Source organism: Hylobates moloch, unplaced genomic scaffold, assembly GCF_009828535.3.
Source record: "Hylobates moloch isolate HMO894 unplaced genomic scaffold, HMol_V3 SCAFFOLD_3, whole genome shotgun sequence".
In the NCBI taxonomy this organism is placed as follows: Eukaryota; Metazoa; Chordata; class Mammalia; order Primates; family Hylobatidae; genus Hylobates; species Hylobates moloch.
The window spans coordinates 6,467,409-6,492,030 of NW_026652278.1; the positions used below are offsets into that span (position 1 = coordinate 6,467,409).

Consider the following 24,622-nt stretch of genomic DNA (forward strand, 5'->3'; position numbering starts at 1 on the left):
TGTCCCTTTTAAAGAGTTGAATAAATTAAGTTTGAATGTGGCTGAATCAAAAGGACAATTTCCTCAACTTTGGGCAATGCCTGCAGCTTGCCTCTGGTGCAGCATCTCGCCCTGGGGACCCTATGGAAGCCCTGGGGACCCTATGGAAACGAGTTGACAGCAGGATTGGCACGCCCTTGACCAGACAAGAGTCACTCAATCAACACTGGGGCCTGGCCTCACCTCTCCTATCTGGTTGACCCAGGACATCGTTTAAAGGCAGGAGTCTGCACGAATGAGCTCTCAAAGCTCTTTTCACTTCCATCATGAGCTAGAAAGTTCATTTTCTTTGTTCTATGCTGTAAGCCTTTGTGAGCTCGAGAAAGAGAAATTAACCATAACTTGAAGGTAAATGTAGTCTTTGAACCCTAAAATAAAGAGTTATCATCTAGAAATTATAGTCTCTTGGAGCAAGCTCTGAAATATCCTGGAAAGGATCATAGAAAAAAAGAAAACCAAACTTGCTAAACCGAAAAATTGTCTTAGAGGAAAAGGAGAGCCAAGGAAAGAAAAAGAAAATGCCAGACTCTAATACAAGCCATGAAATTTAGACAAAACAAGAGGAAGATATTGGAAAACAAATGGAGGTACATTATTCTCTTTTTATTTAATGACAAAAAGTCACCACGCTTCCCAAAGTCAAAACTATTAATACTTCTCCAAATGCATTTCTCTGATTAGATTCAGATTAAAACCAAAAAGTTAGTTGTCAAGGAACGGAAATTCATTTATTCAGTCTTTACAAAGACTGAAATATTTTCATCAGAATCTAGAAAGAATGACTAGCCCAGAAAATTAATGTTCACTGTAGATCTCTTATCATGATGTCAGTCAAAAAGTCAAATGCCTGCAATCAGATATTTTTGAAGTTACACATATTACAAGGACCATTGACATGCCCAAGGATTCCACTGTTTAAAAAACACATTCCTCAGTTGGGCATGGTGGTGGGCACATGTAATCCCAGCTACTTAGGAGGCTGAGGCAGGAGAATCCCTTGAATCCAGAAGGCAGAGGTTGCAGTGAGCTGAAATTGCACCACTGTACTCCAGCCTGGGCGACAGAGCGAGCCTCCATCTCAAAAAAAAAAAAAAAAAAAAAACCACCACACACACATTCTTCTTATGAAACAAAGAACAAAAATGCAGTCTCCACATGCCCAGGGGCCACAGGAAATCATTAACTATTCAGGAATGACATCATTGCCCAGTGTTTATTAACCAGGATTTCAACTTCAACTGACCGGCAGCAAAAGTAAAAAAAGATACAAGAGCATTTCCCTTCAGATCAGAAAAGTGTCTGAGACGAGCGGTTTGATCCTTAACCTCTGCTTAATTTCTCTCTGTCTCCTCTCAGGCACATGCAGTATATACTGAGCGGAGATAAGGGAACACAGCTGTCAGCTGTAAACACGGAAAACAAGCAGAAGACCCCATCACAGCTACTCATCCGCTTAAGGACTGGGGCTGGTTTTGCAGAGCTGCACTGGCTTCTAGGCAGAGGCCACTAAAGTCGATTTTTTTTTTCAGATAGGACTTTTTTAGGGAAGGTAAAGCATGCATCAGATGGGGAAATAAGGGCTATGAACATGGATCTGTTAATAGGTCTGTGTTTCTCAGAGGAGTCTACCAGGAGCTGGTCACAGTTTGCCTCGAGCAGGGAAGCTTGGCACTACTTCATTCCTCGTAAAGTGGATTTCGAGTTGGAAGTTCAATTTGTTGATTACTACGGGATGTCTTCGATTTCCCCTCTCATCCCCAACCTCCCAGGTGGAAGGGTTTTGCTAAAAACCCTTTGTGAAAAAGCAATTTTTCTACTGAAATTATCCTTTTTATTCATATGCTATATGGGAACCACCCTTTCAAGCAGGAAATTAAGCCGACAACAATAAGAAAACACAATCTTACCAAAACCTCCAGATCTGAACAGTCTTTAAAAAATCAAGCCCATCATTTCTTCCCTTCTGTGCAACAATAACCACAGCATAAAATGAAATATGGCCTGCTCAAATTATTTGCAAAACACGAAATATAAAAACAAATTGTCTGAAAAGCCAAGGACACTGGAAAACTACTGTCACCAACAGTTTATTTATTGGATAATTACAACAATTGCTTCAGGACGGGCGTGGTGGCTCAGGCCTGTAATCCTAGCACTTTGGGAGGCCGAGGTGGGCAAATCACCTGAGACTGGGAGTTCGAGACCAGCCTGACCAACAAGGAGAAACCCCGTCACTACTAAAAACACAAAATTAGGTGGGTGCAGTGACACATGCCTGTAATCCCAGCTACTCGGGAGGCTGAGGCAGGAGAATCGCTTGAATCTGGGAGGCAGAGGTTGTGGTGGGCCAAGACCGCGCCATTGCACTCCAGCCTGGGCAACAAGAGCAAAACTCCATCTCAAAAAAACAAAAAAAAATTGCTTCATTGGACGGCATCCCATATAACTATGATAAATCTCTGTTCATCCCAAGAAAATGGGGATTACAGGTTTAAAAAAAAGGAAAGGAAGTAAGAGATGAAAATTGTGGTTCCTCTGAGACATACTGCCAAGAAATCTAAGTGAGGACATTAAAAGAAAAAAATCTCAGTTCACATCAAAACAATGAAACAGGCTAGGCACAGTGGCTCACGCCTGTAATTCCAGCACTCTTGAGAGGCCGAGGCAGGCAAATCACTTGAGCTCAGGAGTTCAGGACCAGCCTGGGCACCATGGTGAAACCCTGTCTCTACAAAAAATATAAAAATTAGCTGAGTGTGGCAGCATGCACCTGTAGTCCCAGCTACTTGGGAGCCTGAGGTGGCAAGACTGCTTGAGCCCAAGAGGTGGAGGCTGCCTGCAGTGAGCTCTGATTATGCCACTGCACTCCAACCTGTGCAACGGAGCAAGACCCTGTCTCAAAAACAAAACAACGAAGTAAACTATCTTAAACCTATTTTTTATCAAGTGGTCAACTGTTAACAATCAAGATTTACACACACTTGGCCAGGCAGAGTGGACCACACCTGTAATCCCAGTACTTTGGGAGGCTGAGGTGGGCAGAACATTTGAGGTCAGGAGTTGGAGACCAGCCTGACCAACAGGGTGAAATGCAGTCTCTACTAAAAATACAAAAAAATTAGCCAGGCATGGTGGCAAGCACCTGTAATCCCAGCTACTCAGGAGGCTAAGGCACAAGAGTCACTTGTACCTGGGAGGCAGAAGTTGCAGTGAGCTGAGATTACACCACCGCACTCCAGCCTGGGCAACAGAGCAAGACTCGGTCTCAAAAGAAAAAAAAAAAAATTTACACATGCTTGAAAATAAGGAGCCAATGAGTTTAAAAATGGGAATTTCAGTTTTAAGTTCACCTTAATAAAGTATTAAACAACAGCCTCACTACTACCCTTACCTGAAACAGTATCCATCTGCAAGAAAAGTGAGCCTGAGAAGGGAGCATGACTGTCTTATGAGTCTGTAACAGAGGAATGCTTTGCCCAGCAGGCACTGAGAAGGTGTGCCATCTGCCCAAACATGCAAGAGAAAAGATACCAAGATGCATACGCACCTTCATATGTTTCTAAGATGTGCACAGTGTCTCCGATCTGTAAAGAAAGTTCATCCGCTCCTCTGGCATCATAGTTATAAAAAGCTGTGATGAAAAAAGGGGAAATATATTAGTAATAGTAAAGACAGAAGTGACCGTGCTGAGTCGTGTTGGCTTGTTTTAATGTTGTTGTTTTTAATATTGAAATACATTCAGTTGCTGCCTGGATCATCCTCTCTGATACCCACAGAAGTGACCTTTTCTTTCAGACAAATATAAAGGGTCAATAGTTTGAGGAGGAGAAATTCATAACTACCCACGACGCCAGATGACCCTAAGTGACATAAGAAGACATTGTTAACAGCATTTTGATTGACACTTCAATACTATCTTTTATTTCCACTAATAGATTCTTTTTATTTGCCTAACTATGAATCAATTGCACATGGACTGAATATTCTTTGGAAACCAAATTAATAAAAAAATTATCATATAGCAATGCTGATATTAAGCCAATAGATTTTACAATCACAGTAGACAAAATATGTCCTGTGTTAGAAGAAATCCTTAAAACTGTCAATGATAAGCAAGAAATGTCTGAAATCCCATGTTTATCCTGACATAAAGCTGCTCCTATTTTGCAAAAGGATCACATTGCTCCTATATAAGCCCCTGAAAAGTCATACCATTAAATTCCAACCACACTTTTGCTCATGCATTATGGAATAAAGGCAGCAGTCACAGGTGTAGAAAGGATGCTACAAAGTGTTTAAGGCCCAAAAAGTATTCAACTAGCCCACTCTCAATTTAAAAATATATATATTAATGTTCCTCCTACCCAACAGCCTCTACCTAAAAGGATACAGCATTCAATATAAAACTCATCTTCAAAATCCCGGATCAAAGTTCTCATCCATCCATCCTGCACATCCCAGCCAAGCGAGGCTATGCACAAAAGGCACCTGCATTGTGGCACACCTCTAAAATTCTCTCAAATTAAACCATGTCATGTGCAAACTCCTCTGGCAAGCACGGGCCACCGTACCTTCCTACCACACACTCCCTTCCCTGGGCCCTTGCTTCTACTGACGGAAAGAAGCCAGTCCAGCCCACATCTTTGGGTACCAACTTCTCCCTCGCAAGATGGGCCTTCCCACCGGGTGCACCTCATCACGAAAGCCAGACCCAAGTCCGCGTTTGATCTTTTAACTCCGCTCCTCCCAACAGCCCTGGCACCACGCAAAGCTTCCTGTCTCTTGTTCTGTATGGGCCAGTCTTATTTCAGATGTGTGTGTTAAGACGTCCCCAACTAAAGAAAAGCCACCAGGGAGCAGAGCCACCCCCCTTTCAACGTTTCCTGCCCACACCTCCAAGGACAGGACGGTGCTTAGCTGTACAAGGAATGGCCTCCATAAACCTAAGCTGCCTGAGCTGCACCTCAGGCTGTAAAGTCCAGAATTTCAGGCACACGCAGCCTCCTGGTGTTCCTGTTCATGGTCTCTACAGACAGCTGAAGTGGGTAGGGCTGCACCTCTCCCCAAGCCCCTAGGTGCCTGCCCTCCGGCAAACGACCTGCTCTATCTTCAGGTTTTCAATGGCCAAAATAAGGACCGGATACTGATCTCATAGAATTGTGTGTGTGTCTTGTGTCTTAGAGAAAATGATGCCCCTGTTGGATTTGGCACAACGGGGTCCATGGTGAACACTCAGCTAATGGTGAAGGCCTTTCTTTTGGTTGTAATTTTTTACTGCTATCAAGACATCTACCTCTACCTGAATTCTTTTTAGAAAGCCAAAGCAAGCACATTGCCACATGTGCACAAAAATTCTATAATATCAAAAGCTATACCTATGATATTGAAAATTCTATTTCCTCAGGTATTTTCCTATATTTTCCCCAAAATTCATAAAATTTAAGTGTCCTCAACTGACAAAGAGGGTTATTAGTAGTTATGAAGTTTATTTGGCATTTTACAGTGAATCTTTAACACGAAATAACTGCATCAGGTGAAGGAAGCCCAGGGCAGAGGATAGACTTCCCCAGCTCAGCATGACCGTATTCTTAAACCTTCAGGAACCATAAATGCATTTATCACAGTTCTTAACAGCATCCCTGCCAGCACACCTATTCTGTTCTAGATGTGGGAAAAAATAAACACGTCAAAAATCATAAAAATGAAATAAAATGAGCACTTCAAGGGTAAATACATTCAGGCACATATGAATTTGTAAAGCATATACACATAATTCCTTTCTTCCTGTTTCACCTCTAAATACCCTACTCCCCAATCCCTAAAGCAGAGAGTGGCAGGCAGTGATTAAAATCTCACACATGGATATGGAAACTTCAAATTTGACTAAGAAATGAGCCAGACAACCCATGATTTTGTAGGTAAGAAAGAAAAGAGCCTCAGGGGTTATGCACCCCCAAATCATGCAACTCAGTCAAGATCACAACCCCAGATGCCCAGCCCCCAGCCCTTTGTTCATTTTAGGACTAATGATTAAATAATCCCATACATGAAGACAAATTAAAAGACAACTTTGCAAGGGTATTTGACAACAGAGTAAGAGAGAGGAGCGGAAGGATACAGATAGAGTAACAGCCCTCCAAAGAAGACTCTAAAAGCTTTCACAGCCACAGGGGCACTGCGAGGGTGATTAAATTCAGGATCTTGGCCGGGTGTGGCAGCTCATGCCTGTAATCTCAACACTTTGGGGTGATTACTTTTGGGAGGCTGAGGCAGGCAGATCACTTGAGGCCAGGAGTTCGAGACCAGCCTAGCTATCAAGGCAAAACCCCGTCTCTACTAAAATTACAAAAAAAAATAGCTGGGCGTGGTGGTGTGCACCTGTAATCCCAGCTACTCGGGAGGCTGAGGCAAAAGAATCGCTGGAACCCAGGACGCGGAGGTTGCAGTGAGCCGTGATTGCACCATTGCACTCTATCCTGGGCAACAGAGCAAGACTCCGTCTCAAAAAAAAAAAAAAAGGAAAAAATTAGGATCTTGAGATGAGGGTTAATCCTGGATCAATCCAGGTGGGCCCAATGTAATCACAAAGGTCCTTATAAGAGGAAGACAGGAGGGTCAGAGTCAGAGAGAAGCAAGGGAGGTCGAAGAGATGCAAAAAAGAGGCAAAACAAGCCGAGGAACACAGTGGCCTCCGGAAGCTGGAAGGGGTGAGGAAGCGCACACTCCCCCACAGCCCTGTGGAAGCATGGGCCACTGACACCTGCACTTTAGGACACTGAATCTCGTGTTTTAGCCCCTGAGTTTGTGGCAATTCATCACAGCAGCAATAGGAAATTAGTACAAGGAGGTGTGTGAAAAGCAATTTGAAAGTGGGTGGTACTTTGTGGTTCACTGATACACTCTTTAAGGCAGCTGGAACTGGGGTCTCCACTGCAGGCATCTAAACCCAGACAAGTCCAGGGCTGTGGTTCCCAATTCTTGAGTGATATGAGAAAAACAAGAACCATGTAGGGAATTTTTAAAAATGAATCCAAAAGTATGTAATGTGAGAGGCTATCCTTTATTTTGATTATTTGGCCTTTCAAGTTGCCCCTTCTTAGGGGGTGAGGGCACGGACTTCTTGTCTCCTTTAAGAAGGATGAGGATGACAAATGGCATCTGATTTAAGATGTCTTCACCTGACGTACGACGTACTACAAAGATGGCAGGCTTTTTGCTGATCGCTCAGTTTTGCTTCTTCAATTTTCTGATCCGTTAGGGTCTGGGAACAACTCCATAGAGAACAGGCTCATGGCGTCCCATTCACATCCTGGCAAGGGTGGCACCAGCCTCCCTCTGGGTGGTGGGCTGAATGCCTACTACATTCTCCCTGGTCGAGTCCATCTTCCTTTTATAATGGCCTGGCTGCCAATGAGCATCTTCAGGTCCCTATGAATTTCTCAACCCTGGACAGCAGACTCCAGTGTAGAAGCTGGACACATTGTGTGAGATGTGAAGTGGGAAAAGAGGCAGAGATAAACCAAGCATCAAGTTCTTTGCTTGGTTGGATGATGTTTTGGTTTTTTGTTTTTTTTCTTTTTCTAGGAGAGTGTGCAGCAGCCCACAGTAAGTGGATCTTTTCCCTAAAATAAAAAATTAACAGCTTGCACTCATGCCTCATGCAGCTGTGCCTTATCAGAGCCCTAAAAAGGTACTGCGATCACCTCTGTTCAGTCTCCTGATTGTCTATAAAAAAGCTGCCCAGGCCGGGCGCGGTGGCTCACGCCTGTAATCCCAGCACTTTGGGAGGCCGAGGCGGGTGGATCATGAGGTCAGGAGATCAAGACCACGGTGAAACCCCGTCTCTACTAAAAAAATACAAAAAATTAGCCGGGCGCGGTGGCAGGCGCCTGTAGTCCCAGCTACTTCAGAGGCTGAGGCAGGAGAATGGCGTGAACCCGGGAGGTGGAGCTTGCAGTGAGCCGAGATCGCGCCACTGCACTCCAGCCTGGGCGACAGAGCGAGACTCCGTCTCAAAAAAAAAAAAAAAAAAGCTGCCCAGGAAAATGCAAACCAAACCACAATGAGGTATTATCTCACCCGAGTTAGGATAGTTAGTATCAAGAAGACAAAAAATAACAAATGCCAGTGAGGTGCAGAGATAAGGGAACTGTTAAGACAGTCGGTGAGAATATGCCGTTATAGACAACAATATGGAGGTTCCTTAAAAAAACTACAAATAAAACCACCACACGATCCAGCAATCCCACCACTGGGCATTTATCCAGAGGAAAGGAAATCAGTGTATCAGAGACACATCTGCAACCCCAAGTTTCTTGCAGCACTATTCATAATACCCAAGATACGCAATCAACCTAGGTGTCCAACACAGATGAATAAAGAAAATCAACATAGGCGTCCAACAACAAATGAATGGATACAAAACAATGTGGTATATATACATAATGGAATACAATTCAGCCATTAAAAAAAAAATAGTATCTTGTCATTCCCAACAACATGGATGGAATTGGAGGACATTAAGTGAAATACGATAGGAACAGAAAGTTAAACACCACATGTTCTCACTCATAGGTGGAAGCTAAAAAAAATGAGCTTATAGAAGTAAAAAGGAGAACAGAGGATACTAGAGCCTAAGAAGGGTAGGGGGAAGTGGGGATAGGAGAAATTTGCTAAAGGATACAAAATTACAGCTAGATAGGAGAATTAAGTTCTAGTGATCTATAGCTCCTTAGGATGACTATAGTTAACCATAACATACCACACAGTTTCAAATGGCTGGAAGGAAGATACTGAAATGATAAATGTTTGAGATGAGAGACATGCTAATTACCCTAATCTGATCACCATACTTCATATGTACCACATCAATGTGTACCCCATAAATACATACAATTATTATATCATCTCAACTGATGCAGAAAAAACATTTAACGAAATGTAACACCCATTCAGGGAAAAGCAAAAAACCCAACTTGACTCCCCTCACTTGAGAAAAAACACACTAAGCCCATCAACCCACTTCACAGATGAAAACAGAGCTCTACAGGCGCGTTGTGACTGGCTCAAGACGCACACTGAGCTGATGGCAGCCCTGGGATCCTGGGGCTTCCCTCCCAGGCTATCTCACCACTCCACACTGCCTGGCCCAAGACTTCATCACCCCTCAATGAGATGTACAGACTGTCTTCCCTTCTCTCCACCACCAGTTACCTTCCTGAACTCTCACTCCAAAGTCCGGGACCATTTCGCCCGGCATTCTGAAGGATGGCTCATTTCTCCAGCACACAACCCATCTTTCCATCTCATCTCAGCCCCCTCACCCTCCTCGGCTCCACCTGCCCTGCCAGGCCTGCCACATGCTCCCCTGCAGCTGAAAATCCTTCCTCCCTCCGCCTCTGACTGCCCCACCTGTCTACAAGGACTGCCTTTAATTCCACAGCCTTTTCCAGGCCCTAACAGAATTATTTCTCCCCCTACCAAGAAGAAGTTACACGCAGACCTAAATGAATGGCTTCCTTCTGAACTCCCTGTACGCTCTGTGCCACCCCACAACCTTGTAGAGTTGCTCATCTGTATGTCTGTCTCTCCCATCAGACACAAACTCCTTGAGGGAGGTAAATATTTATTAATCATTGGATTTCCCACAGTAGCTAAAACCATACCTTGCAGGCACTCAATAAAAATGCACTGAATTTAACCAGATCCCAAAGTACTCTTCCTCATGCAGTCTGAAAGAGCGAAAGCAAAAGCTGTAGCATTTGTTCGTCTTCAAAATGCTCTTGCCCTCTGCAAAAACATCCAGAGGCTGAGACTTAATCAATAAGAAAGAGAAACACAATATTAGCTTTGCCAGCTCTGCTGTGGGTCTTTTTGATCTAAGGAGATAGCCCACCTGCCATCAGTGCTCAGGTCCAGAGCCTCCCCAAAGCATCAAAGGCCGGCGGGGTGGCCATACATTACTCCTTGAAATCAACTCAGCTCAGTCTCTCTCTGTCTCACACACCACTGAAACATGATTTCAAGACTTCAAGTAGCAACTTAAACGTTAATTCTTTTTTTTTTTTTTTTATACTTTGGGTTTTAGGGTACATGTGCACAATGTGCAGGTTTGTTACATATGTATCCATGTGCCACGTTGTTTTGCTGCACCCATTAACTCGTCATTTAGCATTAGGTATATCTCCTAATGCTGTCCCTCCCCCCTCCCCCCACCCCACAACAGTCCCCAGAGTGTGATGTTCCCCTTCCTGTGTCCATGAGTTCTCATTGTTCAATTCCCACCTACGAGTGAGAACATGCGGTGTTTGGTTTTTTGTCCTTGCGATAGTTTACTGAGAATGATGTTTTCCAGTTTCATCCATGTCCCTACAAAGGACATGAACTCATCATTTTTTATGGCTGCATAGTATTCCATGGTGTATATGTGCCACATTTTCTTAATCCAGTCTATCGTTGTTGGACATTTGGGTTGGTTCCAAGTCTTTGCTATTGTGAATAGTGCTGCAATAAACATATGTGTGCATGTGTCTTTATAGCAGCATGATTTATACTCCTTTGGGTATATACCCAGTAATGGGATGGCTGGGTCAAATGGTATTTCTAGTTCTAGATCCCTGAGGAATCGCCACACTGACTTCCACAATGGTTGAACTAGTTTAGAGTCCCACCAACAGTGTAAAAGTGTTCCTATTTCTCCACATCCTCTCCAGCACCTGTTGTTTTCTGACTTTTTAATGATGGCCATTCTAACTGGTGTGAGATGGTATCTCACTGTGGTTTTGATTTGCATTTCTCTGATGGCCAGTGATGATGAGCATTTTTTCATGTGTTTTTTGGCTGCATAAATGTCTTCTTTTGAGAATTGTCTGTTCATGTCCTTTGCCCACTTTTTGATGGGGTTGTTTTTTTCTTGTAAATTTGTTTGAGTTCATTGTAGATTCTGGATATTAGCCCTTTGTCAGATGAGTAGGTTGCAAAAGTTTTCTCCCATTTCTGTAGGTTGCCTGTTCACTCTGATGGTAGTTTCTTTTGCTGTGCAGAAGCTCTTTAGTTTAATGAGATCCCATTTGTCAATTTTGGCTTTTGTTGCCATTGCTTTTGGTGTTTTAGACATGAAGTCCTTGCCCATGCCGCATATCTACAACTATCTGATCTTTGACAAACCTGACAAAAACAAGAAATGGGGAAAGGATTCCCTATTTAATAAATGGTGCTGGGAAAACTGGTTAGCCATATGTAGAAAGCTGAAACTGGATCCCTTCCTTACACCTTATACAAAAATTAATTCAAGATGGATTAAAGACTTAAATGTTAGACCTAAAACCATTAAAATCCTACAAGAAAACCTAGGCAATACCATTCAATTAATTCTTTTAAAGTCAATTTGTGAAAATTAATTGCTGTGTTCTCATTTCCTTTCTCTTGCCTTCAGTTGCAAAAGCTTTTCAATGGTATGCATCTTCTTAGGGCTGGGGAAAATACAGGCCATGTCCTCACACGGCCCAAGGCCAGGGCCCTCCCTGTCTGTGCTCCTAGAGGGTTTCACCCTAGGGCCATCCGCCTGGTCTGGAACTTCACACACCCTGCACGTTTGCCTGGTCCATGCAGGTACCTTGCATTTCCTAAGCCTCCATAGGCCACTGCTCTGGTCCACACTGAGCTGGGCTTGGAGAGAGGAGATAAGCCAGATGTAACCCCAGAGAGGAAATCAGCCTAAGCTAGGTCTCCAAGGAACAACCTTTCACTGAGCCATTCAGGAAGCACCACGTAGAGAGAATCAAAACATTATATACACCCTTTGTACTTGACCCTGGGGCAGAGACCAGCCATTTATAGCAACTTGGTGAAGATGGAGAACAAGTCAACTGTATTGCTGCAAACGGCTCAGTACCCAACACTACCCACAGTACTACCAGCGAGAATGTGATCCCAGTAGCCACAAATAAAATGATGAATTCATCAGGCAGCTTTAGATGGCACCCACTTGGAGCTGGAGGCTGCATTTCCTAAACTCTATCTTCAAAATCAAACTGGCAGCCACGCCATCACCAAGCTTCTACGACCTGTAGCAAAATCCTTCCACTGCTTTTGTTTGGGGGCAAATGCCTTAGGCTGGATTAGAGCCTCCCAGAGAGATGAGCCTGAATCCAAGCACTTACTGTATCACACTGCCACCATTTAATCACCTGTGTCTCTTCCACTTGACTGTAAGCCTCTCAAGGACAAAGTCTGCATCTTATTTTTCGCAATCATCTAAAAACACCTGGCACACAGCAGGCAGGCAGGCAGGCAGGCAGGCAAGAAGGGAGGGAGGGAGGGAGGGAGGGAGGAAGGGAGGGGGAGAGGGAAAGGAGGGAAGGGAAAGGAGGGAAGTAAAGGGAGGGAAGAGGGAAGAAGTTTCTTAGAGCCTGGTTATAATGGTGTTATTAAAAGTATTGTCTCTAATTTTTTTTAAAGATGAATTGAATAAAAGCAATAACATACTTGGGAATAATCTTAAGGAGGTACAGACTTGTACACTAAAACTAATAAAATGTTGCTGAGAGAAATAAAAGACATGAACAAATTGAAAAATATTTGTGTCCATGGAGTGGAAGACTTAATATTGTTAAGATGTCAATGCTGATCCAACATGATCTACAGATTCAGTGCAATTCCTATCAAAATCCCTATGACACTTTCCACAGAAATAGAAAAACCCATCTCAAAGGTCCCAGATTAGCCAAAACAATCTTGAAAAACAAAAACAAAATTGGAGGCCTGATTTCAATACCTACTACAAAGCTACAGTAATCAAAACAGTGTGGTACTGTCATAAAGACAAATATACAGACAAATGGGATAGCACAGAGAACCCAAAAGTAAACCCTCACATAGAAAGTCAAATGATTTCAACAAGGATGCCAAGACATTCAATCGGGAGTGGATAGTCTCTTCCACAAATAGTGCCAGGAAAACTAGATATCCACTTGCTAAAAAAAAATAAAGTTGGATTATTATATCATTCACAAAAATTAACTCAAAATGGATGAAAGACCTAAACATAAGAGCTAAAACTATAAAATTCTTAGAAGAAAACACAGAGGAACAACTTCATGACACTGGATTTGGCAATGATTTACTGGATATTATATCAAAAGTACAAGCAACAAAAGAAAAGATAGCTAAGTTGGACTTCATCAAAATTAAAAACTCTTGTGCATTAAAGAATATTATTAACAGAGAGAAAAGGCAACCCACAGAAGGGGAGAAAGTATTTACAAATCCCATATCTAATAAGGGAATGGTATCCAGAATATATAAAGAATTCCTGGGGGCTGGGTGCCGAGGCTCGTGCCTGTAATCCCAGCACTTTGGGAGGCTGAGGCAGGCGGATCACTCGAGGTCAGCAGTTGAAGACCAGCCTGGCCAACATAGTGAAATCCCAACTCTACTAAAAAAAAATGCCAAAACTAGCCGGGTGCGGTGGCTCACACCTGTAATCCCAGCACTTTGGGAGGCCAAGGTGGGTGGATCACCTAAGGTCAGGAGTTAGAGATCAGCCTGACTAACATGGAGAAACCCCATCTCTATTAAAAATGCAAAATTAGTCGGGCATGGCGGCACATGCCTGGAGTCCCAGCTACTTGGGAGGCTGAAGCAGAAGAATTGTTTGAACCGGGGAGGCGGAGGTTGCAGTGAGCCAAGATTGCCACTACACTCCAGCCTGGGCAACAAGAGAGAAACTCCATCGCAAAAAAAAAAAAAAAAAAAAAAAAAAAAAAGAGTCGGGCATGGTGGTGCGCGCCTGTAGTCCCAGCTACTTGGGAGACTGAGGCAGGGCAATCGATTGAACCTGGGAGGCGGAGGTTGCAGTGAGCCGAGAGCACACCACTGCACCCCAGCCTGGGAGACAGAGTAAGACCCTGTCTCAAAAAAATAAAAAAAGCAAAAACCAAAACAGAAAATAACAACCTTGGTAAGGACATGAAGAAACTGGAACTCTACCAGTTACTGGTGGGCATCCAAAATGGTGCAGCTGCTGTGGAAAGCAGCAAATTACCAGGAGATCCAGCAATTCCACTTCTGAATACCTACCCAAGAGAACCAGAAGCAAGGTCTGGAATTGATATTTGCACATCCATGTTCACAGCAGCATTATTCACAACAGCCAAAAAGTGGAACTAACCCAAGTTTCCATCAACAGGTAAATTACTCAACAACATGTTACACATACATACAGTGCAGTATCATTCAGTCTTAAAAGAAAGGACATGCTGACACATTACAACACGGGTGAACCTTGAAGACACTGCAGACATTATGCTGCATGAAATAAGCCAGTCACAGACAAATACGGTACGATTCCACTTATATGAGGTTCCTCTTCCTTGAGTTGTCAAACCTAGAGACAAGTAAGAAACAAAAGTAAGACAGGTGGTTGCCAGAGGCTGGGAGGAAGAAGCAGGAGTGAGTTAGTGTTTAATAGGTAGTGAGTTTCACTGGGGAAGACAGAGTTGTATTTTTAGTAGAGACAGGGTTTCTCTATGTTGGCCAGGCTGGTCTTGAACTCCTGACCTTAAGTGATCGGCCTGCCTCAGCCTCCCAAAGTGCTAGGATTACAGGTGTGAGCCACTGAGCCTGGCCCCACCCCACATTTCTAAAAAGGACACCACTTTCAAAGTCATCAGGTCTCTCCTTTTGGGTTCATATCTTTCTTAGGAACAGAAAGATTGTGTCTCTGCCAATAAAATCCCCTGAGGCAGTATTTCATGCAATGTTTGGATAACAGAATCAAGGAGTTATCTACATAATTAAGGAAAGAGAGCTAGCTGGGCCTGGTGAGACAGAGGAACCATCATTTGTTATTCAATATTTCTTTTTGGCTTTTGGTTGGAAATAGGTGGGAGGGATAGTAAAGATAAGAATGTGAAAAGAAATATAAAAAAGAGCCTTTCCTCACATTCTAATTGAACTGATAGACACAATAAAAGACATTTTAATATCTTTCTTCGGAATAAAATATCTCTGTATGCCTTATCCACAACTAGCAGCAACTATCTTATTTCTTTTTTTTTGAGACGAAGTCTCACTCTTGTCGCCTAAGCTGGAGTGCAGTGGCGCGATCTCAGCTCACTGCAACGTCTGCCTTCCGGGTTCAAGCGATTCTCCTGTTTCAGTCTCCTGAGTAGCTGGGATTACAGGCATGCGCCACCACACCCGGCTAATTTTTGTATTTTTAGTAGAGACAGGGTTTCGCCATGTTGGCCAGGCTGGTCTCGAACTCCTGACCTCAGGTGATCCACCCACCTCGGCCTCCCAAAGCATTGGGATTACAGGCTTGAGCCACCGTGCCCGGCCCAACTATCTTATTTCTGTTTAGCCCAAAAGGCCATGGTGCCGAAACAGTCAGGCTTCTTAGGAAGCATAATTCTGAGTTGTGGGTAAGTACTGACTTTATTGCTATTCCAAGACAGAACAATAAGATTCTACTTTTCCACATTTTCATCTCCCATCAAGTCAGTTCTAGGATAGAAAATCACTGGCCTCTTTATTGGCAGTCTTTGCAAATCTACCCAGAAATAAGAAAAGACTTAGCTGACCTGAAAATTAGCTATTTTTGCATTGAATTTTGCTCAGCAGCAAAGAGGCAAGATAGGGGACAAGATTTAATCTCTTTAATCATTCTTCTTCAAGTTTATTGCAACTTGGAAAAATATCGGCTAGTGAAATAGTCCAGTACTGACCCCTTGGGAGACAGGGACTTCATGGTGACCTTACCAGGCAAAGCCCATCACTGGCCAGCCCGAAGAGGCTCACTGCAGAGTGGCACCAAGACCACGTGGAATGAGAACCCAGCGGACTCCAGGATCAGGGGCTGGTCCCAGGGAGCTTCCCGATGGGGACCAGCAGGCAGCCAAGACCTCGCCGATGACTGAGTTGGGTGAGGACCATCTTACTTTCTCTGCTATAAACCTGGCCTGGACTTGCACTTCCCCTCACCAAACAGGTTCTACCTAAAGGGTTCTGTGAAAACAGGCCTGGGGACCTCGTGGGGCAGGGGAGACTGTTCTCCACCGAGAAGGTGGAGCATTGACATCTTCTCCACCGAGAAGGACCTCGCAGAAAAAAGGAGAGGCTTGAAAACTTGAGCCTAGAGCCATCTATTCGTGATACTAACTGATAAAGTTACTTTGCCGCAGCCCCCAACTCCTCTTCCTGGGCTTCAGAGAAAAGTCCCAAATCATTTGTTCTGCAGAATATGAAGCCACCCCCTCCCTTCTCCTTTCTCACCTGTGTGTCAAATCATTAAATCTAACATCAACAGTGACCAATAGGGAAAGGGAAGGACAAAGGGAACGTTTCAGAGTGCTAATTTATTTTTTAATGGTAAAGACTACCTATAGTACATATATATACACGTATATATATACATGTACATTTTAATCTTTCTTCGGAATAAATTATCTCTGCATGCCTTATCCACAACTAGCAGCAACTATGTCTTTTTTTTCTTCTATTGGATTCATATCTCCACGTATATATCTATATGTATAGATATAGACGCGTCTATATCTATACGTGCGTGTGTGTATATACGTATATACGTATATATATGTGGGTGGGTGTGTGTGTGTATATATATATATATATATTTGAAGATAGGTCTGTTTATAATTCACAAATAAAGCCAGCAATCATCCAATCATCCCAGAGGAGGCTTTGTCATTATTCAGATATAAAGATGAGTTCTTGCCAAACCAAACCACAGAGTCCCCATGTGCCCTCCCACTTCAGGCCTTGGTCCACGGTCCTACCTCTCCCTGGCTTGGCTCTCCAGGTCCCCATCACGTCTGGATGAAACCCTTCCCTGCCACTCCCCAACGACAGTCAGAGGCCTCATGTGAGCGCTCAACAGCAGCCTTGCACATCCCGACAATATACTGCCAGGCGACTGCTCGCTGCTGCCCGTGCCTGTCACATAGCAGGTGCCCAATAAAGGTTTCTCAAGTGCAGCCACCACTGAGGACCCCTCCTCTAGCCTCCTGTTCCACGCCCCCACTATAATACCACATGCCTGGTGACCCCTTGACCTCTCTGCACCTCACACCTGCATCTTCTCCATCTCAGCATCCATGCCTAACGGTGCCTGGTACCTGGAGTGCCACAAATGCTCACTGAGTGAATCACCTAATAAATAAATAGAGGAAGTCAAGGCAGTAAAACTATTACCTGAATGTTAAACCCACTGGAAACCACTGCGGCTTTGCTTGCACTTATTTCAAGCAAATAAATGCGGTGGCTCGGCCGGGCGCGGTGGCTCACGCTTGTAATCCCAGCACTTTGGGAGGCCGAGGTGGGCGGATCACAAGGTCAGGAGATCGAGACCACGGTGAAACCCCGTCTCTACTAAAAATACAAAAAAATTGGCCGGGCGTGGTGGCGGGCACCTGTAGTCCCAGCTACTCGGAGAGGCTGAGGCAGGAGAATGATGAGAGATCCCCACTGCACCAGCCTGGGTGACAGAGAGACTCGTTCAATGCGGTGGCTCATGCCTGTAATCCCCAGGCGGGTGGATCACCTGAGGTCAGGAGTTCAAGACCAGCCTGACCAACATGGTGAAACCCCATCTCTACTACAAATACAAAATTAGCCGGGCATGGTGGCACATGCCTGTAATCCCAGCTACTCTGGAGGCTGAGGCAGGAGAAACCCGGGAGGCGAGGATTGCAGTGAGCCGAGATTGCACCATTGCACTCCAGCCTGGGCAACAAGAGCAAAACTCCGACTCAACATAAAAAAAGAAACTAAAGAGCAGACCAGGATCTTGACTAGCAGAGACAACTTCCAACAGTCTAACCAGGTAGGCATGTCCTGGAGATCCAACCCCTATGTCCAGAAACAAAGCACACTCTATTTCACTTGAACAAATGGTGCTAATGATCCTCCCCAGGGCAGCTGTACACACCCTCAAGGAGCTGTAAGCAGCAGCAAAGACTGAGGAGGTCACGCTGGCTCTGATCCAGGGCCCACCTGGGGAAGATGCAGCCTGGCACGTCAGAGGGTCTCCCCTTCCATGTGTCGGCTAAACTCTGATTTTTTTTATCTAGACCAAATTCCTGTCTAAGGGGTCTGGGAAGTTATGCCCTACAAATCATAAATTCTCATCAGATGGGTTTTATTTAACCCTCTATATCGTGATTTACTTTCCAATCTGACTCTGGCATAACATTACGAGACAGAAGAAAATCAAAATATTTTACCCCAAAACATGTTTCTTTGCCATATTTTGAAATGGCCCTGCAAAACTGTTTTGTGGGGGGGAATTTGTATCTGTAAAGAATCTCTATTAACATAGCTAGATCTTTTTCTCCCAGACCCTAAAAAGATTAAGATCTGAATAGGAAACATTTGTCACCTACTGTCTCTAAGGGCACCCACTGTAAGACTTCAAAAGAACTTTGGTCTCCACAATCTTTATCTTAACTTGAACTTTCCCTTTCTATCTATCCCAGTTCTTTAGACAAACTCAACCAATTGTCAACCAGAAAACATTTAAATTCACCTACAGCCTGGAAGCCCCTGCTTTGAGGTGTCCCGCCTTTCTGGACCAAACCAATGTATTTCTTAATGTATTTGATTGATGTCTCATGCCTCTCTAAAATGTATAAAATCAAGCTGCACCCCAACCACCTTGGGCACATGTTCTCAGGACCTCCTGAGGGCTGCGTCAGGGGCCATGATCACTCATATTTGGCTCAAAATAAATCTCTTCAAATATTTCACTGAGTTTGACTCTTTTTGACACAGGAACACTCAGCAGTGACCCTCCCCTGAACACATCTGAGCAGAGTGAAACAGAAAGAACTAAGCAGCACCTACCTCAGAATGAAGAAGATTCCTCATAGGTCCCCAACCCACTAAAATCAGGAAGGTGTCATAGAGCCCTGTGGCACATATTCTAGTATACTAATACCCAGGTGCCCAAAGGACTCAGCCTTCTAGAGAAAACCTACCTGCTTTATCGAACAGAGCCCTGACCCCCCAACAACGCCTCCAGAACACCCAGCCTCCAGTCCTGTAAATGAAGACATCATCATCTCTCGAACACCTTCTGCACAGATGTGGGAATACACACTGTGCCAAAATGCCAAAACAGAGTCCCTGCTCTGGTCTCCATGAGCTGTGACTTCCCTGTCAACCTACCCTCTGTATGGCTGGCTTCTGAAGCCCCAACAAACCCTGTGAGTTTAAAATTACAGAGCCAAAGCAGCAACATTCCTTCGTATTCAAAAAGACCGTGGACCATGACATCTAATATCTCTAACTACAGAAAAAAGTTCAACACCATGAGCCATGTAACAAATGGGCATATATACATACATAAATATGCTCACATCCATCTACATATATACACTCACATGTATGTTAGTGGTATAATAAAACACACAGTCTTAGGTGATCAGCTCAGTGACTTTTGAATAATTCTATACGCCGCGTACACCCAAGATAGGAAGAGATCCAGAAAGTACCCTCAGGCCCCTCTCTAGGAGATTTTTCTCCCAAAACACCATTTTCCAATTTTTATTACCATAGATAAGTCATAAATAACGGTCAATGCTTACACTTCAAATACATGGAATTCTATGTACTCCTTTATGTCTGACTTCTTTTGCTCAACATTTTGAGCCACATGAATGGTGTTGTACCAGTAGTTGGTTATTTTCTATTGTTGAATAGTATTCCATCATATCAACACATCACAATGTGTCTATCCATTCTCCTGTTGATGGACATTTGAGTTATTTGTTTCCAGGTTTGAGTTATTATAAATAAGGCTGCAGCAAGGCACAGTGGCTCACACCTGTAAAACCAGCACTTTGGAAAGCTGAGGTAGGAGAATCACTTGAGCCCATGAGATCGAAACCAGCCTGGGCAACACAGGAAGACCCCATATCTACAAAGAAATATATTAGCTTGGCATGATGGTGGGCACCTGCAGTCCCAGCTACTCGGGAGGCTGAGGCAGGATCACTTGAACCCAGGAGTTGAAGGCTGCAGTGAGCTATGACCGTGCCACTGCAGTCAAGCCTGGGTGACAGAGTGAGACTCTGGCTCTAAAAAAATAAAAATGAAGATAAATAAATAAATAAGGCTGGATTGCACATGCCAGCATGAACTGTTTTGTGAATGTGTTTTTGGCCCATGGAATTTCGGCTTTGATGGGAGGCGTTTGCACTTTTGGAGAAGTTGCACATGCCAAAGGCATCTTCAGGTGAGCCAGCAGCCCAGGCCGTCCCCAAGCCTGAAGAATGACACCTCTGTCCATACTGCAACCAAGAGGGAGAAGACAGGGAAAGGCAGCCAAGCCAGGGACTCGCCAAAAAATATTTGGTTTCTTTGTAGTTGCTTGAAATTCCTCCTCTGTCATTGTTACATTATTTAGCTTTGATAAAAAAGTAAAATTGAAGATTAAAAACCAATCAAGCCCTCTGTGAGAAAAACAATAAAGCCTAGTGACTGTCGGCACAGGCTGCTGGAGAGGACCCCCTTGTAGAGACCCCTTCCCTGCGTCCCTCCGTCCGGTACAGCCTGTGTCCAGGGAGAGCCCGCGTTCCCTCCAATGTGGGGGCCTCTCAGGTGACAAAGCACTTTGCCTCCTCCCTGTGGGCTCTGGCCTGAGCCTCCTCTGGGACCCTGGGGAGAATGCCCAGTCTGGGTTCTTGCCCACCATGCAGATGACGGAAGAGCAAGACAGGTGCCCCCGAGGGTCATGCCTGAAGAGGTGCCCCTCAACACCCCCGACCCAACCCCGAAGGGGCCTCACTTCCACTGCCTCACCACAGAGTCCCATTTTCAAGGCTGGTGGCCCCCCACTGCTCAGGCAAAATCCCTGGAACTCTGCAGACCAGCCTGGCCACTCCCTCTGAGCCAAGCACTCAGCCTCCGGAATCAAGACATGGACTTGGCCCCAAACCCCTGCTCTGGGCCCTGACAGGCAACACGAGCTCTGTGAAGCTCAGTTTCTCCCTCCATGAAATGGGAGGATGACAGCAAAGGGGTCCCTGGTGAGTGTGTATCAGCTCCTGCGTATGAAGGCCCATCCAGCCAGGGCCACCCTACATGTGCACAATAAACATTCGCTTAGATTTTAGGAGGGCCCGAGTGCGGGCTGAGGAGCTGCTTTTCTCTCCCAGCAAGGCACGTGGGCGGGGAGCAAGGATCTGCAGTGTCTTGCCATCTTCCCACTGCGCAGCTCAGCCGGGCCCAGCTCCCGTTTCTGCGCTCCCCTCCAGAGCCCCTCTCCTCCCACTCACTCAGCTGCACCAGGACCTGGTACAGTCACTTCTAACCAGACAGAGGGTAGATACTCGTAGGCTGTAGACCTTAGCACAAGAAGGTACAAAGTCACTCTCAGATCCTAAAGGTCAGGACACGCAGGACCTTCTGCTGGTGAAATCTCAGGCTTCCAGAAGTCCCGGCGGGGCAGAGCTCTGAATGGACAAGTCTGCTCAGATGTGTTTGCACACCTCAGATGCTGACTGCTGATGAGCTCTTCCGAGGCACAGGCGGCCCAGACATAGCCCTCTTGTTCCCAGGAAGATCAACAACTGCACAGTGGCAGCCTGGGCCTGGCCCAGAAGCACCGGCTGCAGAGAAGCGGGCATTTCCATACTTGCAGACTGAAACTGAGCAGTGGCGGAGAGTCCATCCCAGCACAGCCTTGGAGGAGGGAGCCAAGGCTTCCGACTTGACCAGACCTGGGCTGCCGGCCTTTGTCATCTGTTTTAACAGGCATATGGACAGGTCTCACCCAAAGGCTACCCTCAACACCACTATTTGAGCCAGCTAGTATATACAGTGTCAGTTCCCAGAAGACGCAAACAAATCTTTTCTTAGTTAACTGCTTGATAAATTTTCCCTCCCTAGATAGCACCCAAAATGTGTGTGAGTGAGCTGCCCTTCACAGAGTGAGCCACCGATCTGCACACAACCCCTGTGCAACGTGACCACTCGGCAGGAATACAGATTCTAGGTAAGGCACTAAATAAAACAGCGGAAGCCAAGACAGCCATCCTTCCTGCCTGCCAGCTCACTGCACACAGAGCTACTCTGCCCCAGATCTGGGCCTTCTGGGAACCACCTTTAACCCCAGACAGCGCCAGCCTGTCTTCCCCAGCAGCTTAAACTGACACCTGGCCAAACCCTTGTGCCCCTGAACATGGGCGGGGCTCCACAGAACACCCAGGCTGCATCAGTTCCCAGCAGGACTGGCTACAAAATGTTTAGGGCCCAAGGCAAAATGAAAATGTAAAGGCCTTTGTTTAAAAACTATGATAAATTACAGGCTCATGCCTGTAATCCCAGCACTTTGGGAAGCCAAGGTGAGCGGATCATTTGAGGCCAAGAGTTTGAGACCAGCCTGGCCAACATAGTGAAACCCCTTCTCTACAAAAAGGACAAAAATTAGCCAAGCATGATGGCGCATGCCTGTAATCCCAGCTACTTGGGAGGCTGAGGCACGAGAATCACTTGAACCTGGGAGGCAGAGGTTGCAGTGAGCTGAGAATGCGCCACTGACTCTGGCCTGGGCAACAGAGCAAGACTCCATCTCAAAAAAAAAAAAAGAAACAAAAAACAAAAATTATGATACATTTGGAGATGATTAGGATGGCTATTATTTAAATAAATAACAAATGTTGGTGAGGATCTGAAGCAGAAGAAACCCTTGTGCACTCGTCACGGGAAAGTAAAATGGTGCAGCAGTGGAAAAACCGTGTGGCAGTTCCTCAAAAGTTAAATATACAACTACTACATGATCAGGCAATACCAACATAACGGAAAACAGGTACTTGAACAGAACACCAAGGTTCACAGCAGCATTATTCACAATAGCTAAAAGACAGAAACAACCCAAATGTCTATCAACAGATGAATGGATAAAACGTGGTATGTACATATAATGAAATACCACCCACACCTAAAAAAGGAAATTCTGACACATGCTACAGTGTGGATGAACCTTGAGGACATTATGCTGAGTAAAATAAGCCAGTCACAAAAGGACAGAAGCTGTGTGATCCTATTTACACGAAGTTCTTAGAGTAGTCACATGCATAGAGACAGAAAATAGCACAGTGGCTGCCAGGGGCTGGGAGGAGGAGGGAATGGGAGTTAGTGTTTAATAGGAAGAGTCTGTCTTCAGGAAGAAGAAAAGAGTTCTGGCAATGGATGGTGGTGATGGTTGCCCAACAACGTGAATGTGTTTAACGCCACTGAACTGTACACCTAAAAATGGTTCAAATGGGAAATTTTAGGTCATATATATCTTGCCACAATAAAGAAAATAGAAAAAACATTTCAAGATGTGACAGCAGAGCCCAGGGCCGTTCTGAGGTTGTGGGGGGTCCTACATAGCAGCCCAGGCCTCAGGCCCCTGGCATCAGCTGTGATTCCTAAGAAGGCCTCTCTTTCCAGGACTCAGCTGCCTCATCTGCGAGGGCAGGCCTCTCCAGCAGCGCTGCTCTGAGCCTGATGAGCAATGTTATATTTTAATAGTCATTTCAATTGACTATAAAAATACAGTAACACATAATAAGATTGCTTTTGCCCCATAGTAGAAATACTTAGCAAGAGATGAGAAATACTTAGCAAGAGGCTATAAAACCCTGTTTCCTTGCTTACGGAGGTACTGCTGAGCAGGACGAAAACAGACAAGGATAAAGGGCAGGCAGGGCAGACTTTGCCCAGAAAGCGCCCACGACAGTGTGTCCACCATGACACCCAACACACAGGACCACTCGGAAGTTTTAAAAATGTACCAAGCAAACTACTGAACATCTCTCCGCATTTTCTGTTAGTTTCATTTTTAGCTTTTAAAGCTCCATCGGATCTGACATCAGAAAACACTCATCTCCCTGCAGTTCCCCGATGCTCCACCTGACTCACCTGTAACACGTTTCAGGTGACATCAAAGCTGACCACTGAGCAGCCACGACACCCTCTAACCCCAACCTACATGGAGCGAGGCTTCCCCCACCAACACAGCTCCTGGGAAAAATCTCAACCACAAATGAGGGATATTCTACCCACACACATTCCCAGAGGCCTATGCCACAAAGGCATTCAGCTGAAAAATGGGAACTCCACTGATGACGGTGTGCTAACACCAGCACCTCCACTGCCACCACCACTGATTAACAATACTACCACCACCATCACCAATACTACCACCACCACCACTACCAAAACTGCTACCAATAATATTGCTACCACTACCATCCACTGCCATCACCACCTCCACCGCCACCACCGATAACAATACTACCACCACCACCATCACCAATACCACCACTACCAACACTACGAAAAATACTACCAACAATACTACCACCACCACCATCACTGACAATACTACCACCTCCACTGCCATCAATCACCAAAATCCACCACCAAACTACCACCACCACCCATCACCAAGATACTACCAAAAAAAAATCACCAAACTACCAAAAAATTACCACCAATACTACCACCACCATCACCAACAATACTACCAAGAATAACATCACCAACACTACCAACAATACTACCACCACAT

At 44.9% G+C, this 24,622-nt stretch overlaps 1 protein-coding gene across 2 annotated transcripts in view; it reads right to left on the reverse strand.

Annotated features, from left to right (window-relative positions):
• Positions 1 to 24,622, reverse strand: part of DOCK1 (dedicator of cytokinesis 1) — a 546,602-nt gene that overhangs the window by 476,320 nt on the left and 45,660 nt on the right. For both annotated transcript variants that reach the window (XM_032175218.3, XM_032175209.2), the window contains exon 2: positions 3,587 to 3,670. In XM_032175218.3, the coding sequence (XP_032031109.1) occupies positions 3,587 to 3,670 (84 nt within the window). The remainder of the gene's footprint in view (positions 1 to 3,586; positions 3,671 to 24,622) is intronic.